Below are 9,621 nucleotides of genomic sequence, written 5' to 3'. Positions count from 1 at the left end.
ACTATCCCAATGTGGCACAAACACCCAAGTGTCTCATACCCAAACTACAATGAAATGCATGTACCTAAGTAAACTTAAGTAAGGTGTAATAATATCCAAGATGAATAATTATTTACACCAACAAATCTGAATGTTTATATATTGACATCTTAGTAAATCTTTTTAAGATGATGGTATGCATGAAGAGTAAAAGTTTTTGTTGAAGAGTGATAAGTGTTAAGATGAAGAGTGTGTTGAAGAGTAGTGTTGAATGTGCTTAGAGGGATCTGATCAAGAAAGTATTATTCTACTTAGAACAGATCAAACCATTCTTGTTGTTTTCTAACCATTATAGTAGAATCAAATCCCTTAATCGAGTAAGCTCTAATAAGCTTCAATGTATAAATCCTCTAACAAGGTGATCCATTAGTTTGGATTCTGAAATCCTCCACCAAGGTTACTCCTAACAAGGTATAAGCTTCTAATCAAGCTTTGGGATCTCTAATAAGATTCGCTCCTAGCAGAGCACTTTGTAGACCTTAACCGGTCAGTTATCTATTACTGTAGATAGTTAAGTTGTGAGTTCCATCTCACCGTGGTTTTTACCTATTTGGGTTTTCCACGTATAAACACTTGTGTTATGGTGGATGTTTTTATATCATTTTGGATTACATGCATTGTGTTTAAAAGCTTTGTTAAGTTCATCTACCAGTTAGTGTTTAAAGTAGTTTGGTTTTTGGTGTCATTGATTTATCCCCCCCTCTTAGTTCTTTTTAAGTCCATCAATTGGTATCAGAGCCTAACTTCGTTGAAGCCTAACCGCTTAGAAGGGAGCCTTGAAACCACCATGGGGGACATGAGCTACTTCAAGATGGCTAGAGAGATAGAATCTAGTAGAAATGAGCTTCAAAACCTAAGGGTCAAACTGAAAACTTCTCAAGTCAAAAGGAGAGAGCTAACTAAACAACTATTACAGATATCTGATAATAGTTCTTCAGATGAAGCCAATATTGATGCTTTAGCAGAAGAAGTTGAAAATTTAAATGGTGAGAAACTGGATCTAAGGAGAGAGATAGAAGGTCTCACTATCCACATGAGTCAGGAACTAGAAGCCAGAAGAGATGTTGAAGATCTTATCAAGGAAAGAGATCAAGAGATTACAAAGATCAAATGGGAAAATGCCACTATGCATGAGCACTTGATTGTTGAAAGAGAAGAAAAGGAGAACCCGTAGCTAGATCTTGAACTTGCATCATCTCTAAAAGAGAACCTATCTAAGCATAATGAAGATCTCACAAAATAGCTTACTGAAGCCAATGAGAAATTGGAGAAGTTCATCAAGAGTTCTACCATGCTGGAAGAACAAATTCAATCACAAAGAATGAAGGGTGATGTCTCTAGACTTGGTTTTCATACAACTAAAAAAGGTGAATCCTATGGTACAAAGAGCAACAATCCTAAGAACAAATCTACTCCTAAGATCAATAAGCCTACCGGTAAGAAGGTTTTTAAACTTGTTTGTTTTGTTTGCCATAAACCTGGTCACACTGCAATTTTTTGTAGAGACAAACCTAACAGAAATGCAAGTTACAATACTAATGCTAGGTTTGTGTCCAAGAAATTTGAAGGTCATTGCTTCACATGTGCAATGTATGGACATGGATCTGTTGAGTGCAGATATGGAGCAAACAATCCTTTACCACACATGCATCCAAGACCAAATGGTGACCGGATGAGGAACTTTAACAGTCGGGTAAACCTGAACTGGCAAAGATCCTACAACAATTGATTTAGTCCATTCAAGATGGAAAAGGTAACAAATGTTATTTGCACCATCTATAATAACTTTGGTCATGTGGCTATGAACTCCAGAAGAAGAACAAGAAGAGGAAATGCAGGACCTTGGAGATCATCTGGTATGTCTTGATATCACTGTAACAAATCAGGACACTTAGCAAAATTTTGTAGATCCAGAAACAATAAACCGGTCAACTCTTCTAAAGATCAGAAGGGAAAGCAGAAAGTTAATGTTGAAGAAACCAGAGAGGAAATGAATCGAATTTGGAAGAAGAAAAGTGATGAGTCACCTGAAGAAGAAACTCTTCCTTCATCCAGTGAAGAGAACCCTGAATTGGTGACTTAAGCCTTTTAATATAGCTAAGGGGAGCTTAATGGTTAAAATACCTCTGGACCCCTTGAGAAAAATGAGCGGGAAAAGAATTTTGAAACATGAAATTTTGGTAACTTTTTATTAACATGTTATCAACCAGTTTTCCACTTGAGTGGTGAAATTAGGGTTTGTAACCCTAACAAGTGAACATTTAATGCAGTAGGTAAAAAGGATAAAAGCGAGTTTCACTTTGTCATTTTTACCCTAACACATTTGAGAAAGAAATTTGAAGCGCTTGCATAGCTCAGAAAGGTTGTTTTGCTATAAATTGCCGAATTGTTTTGTGATTTGTAAAATTTAGTTGAATTGAAGGTTGCAGAAGGTCGAACTAGTGTGCACTTGGGCATTTCAACCGCTAAACGGGGCAACGTACGTGAAACAAGGTATTTCTTTGAACATACCACTTTGAATCTTGTTTATCTAGAATGACATCTACTTCAAAGTCTAAAGAGAGGTTGATGATCATTTCTGAGCCTACAGAAGCTCAAAAGGCAGATAAGATTGTGTCATATAATGCATTATCACAAGTTCCAAGCGGAGTTTTGGTCAAAGTTGATTTGTCCAGTTATATTGATTGCAAGTTAGAAGACTTAGGGTCTCTATACATCTACACACAGTTGAAATCACTTTGCGATAAGAATGGCAAGATTAAGACACAGTATGCTAGGATTTTTGAAAAGGGTTTTCATAATGCCTCTTATTTTCTTGATGATTTCAAAGAAGCACATATCAAAATAATTTTGAGTAGAGTTCATGGAGAAAACATGTACTTAGAAATGACTCACACAATTACAAAGGAAGCCATTCAGGCTGTGACTAGCTATTTCTCAACCAGTGAAGTACCTGAGCTAAGAAAAATTTCAAAGGATATTGTCTTCAATTTAACCGATTCTACATCTGATGGGCGTGCTTTTCCATTAACAACATTAAAGACCATGCAGTAAAACTAGTAGCAATGGTGATAGGCTGTCGAGTATTTTAATCCAGTAGACTTAACAATGTTCCATCTACAGCAGTTCACACAGCTCACAGAATGATTGTTGATAATGCAGACTATAATCTCTATGAAGCTATCAGGAGATAATTATTTTTGAATTTGCAATCTATCAAGAAGGATAGCAGTCTGAAATTCAAGTATGGTCATCTATTAGTCGAGCTATTCTTTTACTTTCACAACTTTCTACCAGGGATTGGAGACATTGAGTGGTCAAAGGACTCACCAATCTCGGCTCAAATCAAGAACAACATCAAGGTTGTAAAGAATACTTTCTATGCTACCTTGAATAGGTATTTCAATGAGTTCCAAAAGAAGATGAGTATGAGAATGAGGCTACTGGAAGAAGTGGTAAAACACTTTGAGAAGGACATAATCTTCACCGTTACCACTAACTTTTTCTTAATGCAAGCAATTGAGCCAAGAGAAGAAGAAATGGAAGACATGGGTTATGAGGTTAACCATGATCTATTGGTTGGTTATGCTAATACCCTATTAGCATCACCTATAGACAAAAGGAAAGAAAAAATGGACATTGTGGTAGTCCAAGAAGCATCTGTACAAACCAGTACTACACCTATTAAAAGTACAAGAGGAAAGAATTAAAAAGTCTGGTGAAGCATCTCCAACAACAAAGAGTACTAGGGTTACTAGGAGTTTCCTAACCAAAAAGGAACCGGAACCCAAAGTATATACTAAGAAGGAGAAAAAGAAGAGAGACAGGAAATTAATTTTGCAACCAGAGTCTAAGGGAATAGATTCTGATGAAGAACCAAAGAAATAAAAAGCAATCGACAGATTATCCAAGAAGGTAAAAGTAGTGGCAAAGGCAACTACACCTATTGATATAGCTGCTTACAAACTGGATACCCATTTTGAAAGAACAATGAAGACACTAGGGAGGAATAGGTTTGACAATGTCAAAGAATATTTTGATTCCTTCACTGAAGATGAGAAAGTGCCAGTGATTCAACAGGTAATCACTCATTTGTGTCATTACAGTAGATTTCCACATGATCTAGAAAAAGGTTATTTCAATCTCTTTGCATAATATTCTTTTAGATAAATGGGAGGATGCTATAAAATTGGAAAAAGAAATTATTCATGAAATATTTGTACAATATTTTCCCAATTTATCTACGGATGGAATTGGTGCTTTAGTTGATCAGTACAAAGAAAATTTTTCTTTTAAAGCGAGAAGATTGAAGCTTCTTAGTTGAAAAAGGGCAATTGTTGAAACTGAGACACATCAGATAGCTTGTGGAATCAAAAAGATGGAAGAACTCATCCATTCTTCTAAGAATAAGGATACAAAAAAGGTAGTCGATGATGTTAATAGACCGAAAATGGATGAAGAGGAGATTATTCAACCCGATGAGGTCTATCCCCTTAAGAAGAAGGATGATTCCATTATTCTTATTGATGATGATGTTCAGAACACAATGGACCTATCTGAACACAACTCTGCACCAGATATGGAGCCCCCAGCAATCACTAATGTACAGGTTACACTAGTTGAGCAACCGACACCTCAACTAAAAGTGGACAATCCACCACCAACAGAACAACTGGAGAAACCCAAATCTCCACCGGTCATTCAAGCTATTCAGAAGGAGCCTACTGAAACTATTGTCACACAACAGGAAACGAAGAAGAATACAGAGAAATCTATCATTAAGGTTGTATCCCCTAAACTAGCAAAGTATAAATAACTTGAAGATGATGATGATAATTCTCTAAGAATCTCAGGACCAATTGATATGAACAATTTGAGCGCATTAGAAATGATGAAGATTGCTAATGTTATGCAATCTAAGGCACATAAGAAGAGACTGAAAGAGAAAAGGGTTGAAGCAGAGACAATTCAGATTGCAGTAGAAATTTTGTTTGGTCTACTACCAGAAACATCTATAGAACATCTTTCTATACCCATTAGCAAAATTGGTCAGTTAGTTGCAGATGCATCTGATCAAATCAAGTCACTAGAAGATGTTGCTCAACTATATGCTGAAAAGAGCCACAAGAAGAAATATGGAGATAAACTGGCAAAGGATATTGATAGTGGCAAAATGGCTCTATCTCACAATAAAAGTCTATTGAGTAAAGCTATTGAAATAGGAGGAAAGTATCTTGCTTCTACCTCCAATGTTACTTTCTTTTATTCTGACATTTCAAAAAGTCAAGTTGAAATAGAGCAATAAATGGAAAGGATATGCAAGGCATATGTCCCACTCTAGGACTCCATACATGCCTTTAGCAAGTCTGTAGATGATTTGCATAACAAACTAGATAGCTATGTTAATGAGAAGGCAAAGAGACTCTAATCTCTTAAAGAACTCAAAAGTCTTCTCACATCACAAGTAGACATTCTTCAGAGAGCCTACTCCAATGCAAAAGCTATTCTTGCAACCCCTAAAACCTGCACACCAAACTCAATGGAAGAATTCCATTCACAGCTAACGTCTACATTCGAGTATACTGTAAACATACTAGAATCATGGGAAAATGCTTTGTCACAGATGAAGAAGAGCTTCAATGCTATTTTTATGAGATTAGCTAAGGCATGAACTTTTTTTTAAGTTATTGTTATATATATGCTGAACACTTTGATACAAATTTTCTATATATATGTATATATTTTCTCTTTTCAATTTGGCATTGTTGTAAAAGGGGGAGTAGAAATATGTATGTGTTTTTTTTTGAAAATTTTTTATTTATGCATGCATTGAGGGGGAGTATGAGTATATGTGTAAATTTGTTGTGTATGCACACTTAGCGGTATTACTGTAAAATTTTCTAAGTGTTGCCATCAATGCCAAAGGGGGAGATTGTTGGCTTGATGATGATTGTAATGTATTCATCACTTGTTGTCATTGATGAAACACTCTCACACACACATATGATTATATTGACTACCAGTGTAACTTCAATTGTTTACACTGTCAACCGGTATACCTTGTGGTTAATCTCTAACCGGTACTTTGTGTCAACCGGTATGTGCATAAGAGACAACCTATGGTTATACTAAGTCGGCATCAAGATGAAGATCAAGATGGAGATCAAGCGGAGATTCAAGGACAACGTTCATATGTTTTATTCAAACTAGTATTTGGTTATTTCTGTGATGAGTTACCAGCACCGACTACTTGACAGTAATTTTTGTGATGAGTTATGATCACTTGTCTAGATACACTGCACCTAGGAAATTGTGCCATGATTTCCTTAGGCCGACATGAAATCTGAATGTCTATATATTGACATCTCAGTAAATCTTATGTCTATATATTGACATCTTAGTAAATCTTTATAAGATGATGGTATGCGTGAAGAGTAAAAGTTTTTGTTGAAGAGTGATAAGTGTTAAGATGAAGAGTGTGTTGAAGAGAAGTGTTGAATATGCTTAGAAGGATCTGATCAAGCAAGTATTGTGCTACTTAGAATAGATAAAACCATTCTTGTTGTTTTCTAACCATTACAGTAGAATCAAATCCCTTAATCGGGTAAGCTCTAATAAGCTTCAATGTATAAATCCTCTAACAAGGTGATCCATTAGTTTGGATTCTGAAATCCTCCACAGAGGTTACTCCTAACAGGGTATAAGCTTCTAATCAAGCTTTAGGATCTCTAACAAGGTTCTCTCATAGCGAAGAACTTTGTAGACCTTAACCAGTCAATTATCTATTACTGCAGATAGTTAACTTGTGAGTTCCATCTCACTGTGGTTTTTACCTATTTGGGTTTTCTACGTATAAACACTTGTGTTATGGTGGATGTTTTACTTTTTGTGGATGTTGTTATATCATTTTGGATTACATGCATTGTGTTTAAAAGCTTTGTTAAGTTCATCTACCAGTTAGTGTTTAAAGTAATTTGGTTTTTGATGTCACTGATTCACCCCCCCTCTCAGTGCTTTTCAAGTCTATCATTAACAAAAACAACTGGTAGGGTTTACCGATTACATAATATAGAAAGGGTTTAACCTTATACATCGATTACCATTTCAACTCACAAACTTACATACCGGTTTACAACATCTTCCTCAAAGCTCTTCCTACTGGTTACAAGACAATATCAATAACAACAATATCAGCAATATCAACAATATCATAAATACCATTACCGGTTCAATTGATATCAATGACAACATAACATATCATTAATGCAATCTTCATGCAAATACCAACAGAATTTGGGTTCATCAACTCATGCTCCACCTTTTTCATTACTGTCTCTATGGCGTGTGGCGAGGCTGTAGGCCTAACATGCACCTTAGGTTGACTTGGTGCATGGTGGGTTTATGACCCCACCATGTAATTCACCCTGCACTTTGTGTGCTTTTTATTGTCTTTGTGTTTGCTCAAGTGTAGGTGGAGTTTGGGTTCGTGAACCCGAACTACACCAAACTTCAATGGAGTTCGAGTTCACCAACCCGCACTCCACCTCCCTTGTTACCTTTCCTTTCTTTGTGTGGGTGGTGTGTGGCAGGGTTATAGGTCCATCATGCACCGAAATCCATGGCTTGGTGCATGGCAGGTCTACAACCCCGCCATGCACCTTGTTAATCGTTTGCCATAACATAAGTGTATGGTGAGTTTATAAACTCACCTTATGTTAGAGTATTCAGGTATTTACTTGATTAATTAAATATTATTTGTTTAATTATTTAAGTTCCCTTTATCTCTTTTACACTTAAGCTAACATTAGGTGCATATAATTAATTATTTTAATTAATTATTATATGCAAACCTAGGTTTTCCTTTTAGGGTTTTTTGACCTATTAAAGGTTCAATTCTTTCTTTTCATTGTAAGAATCACATTACATATTTTTGTGAATATTGAGCTCTCTCTTTTTGAGCATATTCTCTGTGTATTTGTTTTTCTGTATTTGCTTCCTTGCTTCTCCTTGTAACAGGTTTTTCAGCTTGCAGAGATTATTTGGCCTCCTATGGTGTTGTATTTTCTCAACTCCTATATGGTATCAGAGCTTCAGATCTACAGCTACCTGATCTTGTTTTGAGAATTTTTGATTTGGAAGCAGATCTAGGGTTTCAGAAAGTTTTTTATGCACCTAGGGTTTGACCTTTTTTCTGAGCACTTTGGGCCTAAACAGACCTCACCATCGTGCTCAAAAGGCCCGAAAACCCCTATGGTCATTTAAAATTTGACCTATTTTGGTTCCTGAGCCTCTGGGTGAATTTTTTTCTTAGATCCAGGTCGTACGACCCTAACACGCATGTCGAGAAAAAATTTTGAAATTTTTTTTTTCTAAATTGTCTTTTTACGGCATGCGGGCCGGATTTTGTTTTTTTATTAAAAAAATTTATTGCAAAAAAAAAACGAATAAAAAAAAAGGTTTTTTAAAAAAATTTGGGAAAAAGTTTTTTGGGTACCGTAGGGTACCGGACTGACAGGCTTGTCAGACCTGTCAGTCCGGCCCCTGCGGCCCCGCCGGTGGCCCCTCCATCCTTTTCTGGCTCCCTGCGCCTCCGATTTCCGGCCCCTACCACCAATGTCTTCTCCTCGCCGCCCGACACCCTCTGGCGGCCCTGCTGCTCTTCGGCCGCCGCTTCGCAGCAGCCCAGCCTCCTTGACCGCTGCTACTCCCTATGCTCGTTGCCTTCTGCACCGCCGCCACCAGAAGCTTTCCCTGCCGCCGCCTACGGCCCCAGCTCCCCGCTCAGCCTGCAGCCCGTCGCCATGCGGCCTCCGCCCTAGCCCCCGCCACTCAGCTCCTGACCGCTGCTCCTCTCCCCAACCGCCGCCCTGCAGCTCCTGGCCGTCGCTCAGTCCCCGGCCGCCGCTCAGCTCCCCGGCCTACCGCCCACGCCCGACCGCCGTGCCGTCCGACCCTGACTTGCTCCGCCTAGCCATCGGGGACGCTCCGCCCTGCCACCGGAGCTCCACCCGGCCACCACCGGAGCGTCGCTCCCTGGCCACCGGACCACCCACTGGCCACCAGACCCCTTTTTTGGCTCTTTCAGGGGGGGATTTGGTTTTTTGGCCCTATCTTGGGCATACAGAGTCATTTTTTCGAAAACGAATAGGCGTAAAAAAGCTAGTTCCAAGGCCGACCTCATGGTGTTGGTAATTTTTTTCAATTTTGCTATTTTACTATGGTTTTTTATAGTCAAAGTGAGGTCTCTTTTTTGCACTCCGGGAGACGTAGAATGAGCATCCAACCTCCATTTTTTGAAAACTTTATATTTTCGGAAATCTTGTGTTGTGTACTTTCCAGAAATATGGGTTTTTTTCAGATTTTGCTCCATGCATATTTTATTCAGTTTTTTGCTTTTAAGCACTCTGGTGGATATCGTGGTTGTTTCAGGTCCTGGGATCTCTTTTCTAAGTAAGGTGTCTCTAGTTTGATTCTTGTTTCTTTTTCCAGTCTTCTTATCATTGTAGCATTGTATATATGCAAACGCACTGAGATAAAGTGCCATCATGCATTGTTTACTTGGAATCTTGCATATCTTGTGTC

General features: G+C 38.1%; 1 protein-coding gene across 1 annotated transcript; it reads left to right on the top strand.

The window, feature by feature from the left end:
- The first annotated feature begins 4,489 nt into the window (after window positions 1-4,489).
- LOC131859046 (vegetative cell wall protein gp1-like) lies at window positions 4,490-9,279 on the top strand. The gene is made up of 3 exons (XM_059212562.1): window positions 4,490-4,648; window positions 8,539-9,135; window positions 9,271-9,279. The coding sequence occupies exons 1-3, from the start codon at window positions 4,490-4,492 to the stop codon at window positions 9,277-9,279; spliced, it is 765 nt and encodes a 254-aa protein (XP_059068545.1).
- The last annotated feature ends 342 nt before the right edge of the window (window positions 9,280-9,621 follow it).

The sequence above is a fragment of the Cryptomeria japonica genome, chromosome 2, assembly GCF_030272615.1.
Source record: "Cryptomeria japonica chromosome 2, Sugi_1.0, whole genome shotgun sequence".
Lineage (NCBI taxonomy): Eukaryota > Viridiplantae > Streptophyta > Pinopsida > Cupressales > Cupressaceae > Cryptomeria > Cryptomeria japonica.
This window is presented reverse-complemented; position numbering and strand designations above follow the sequence as displayed.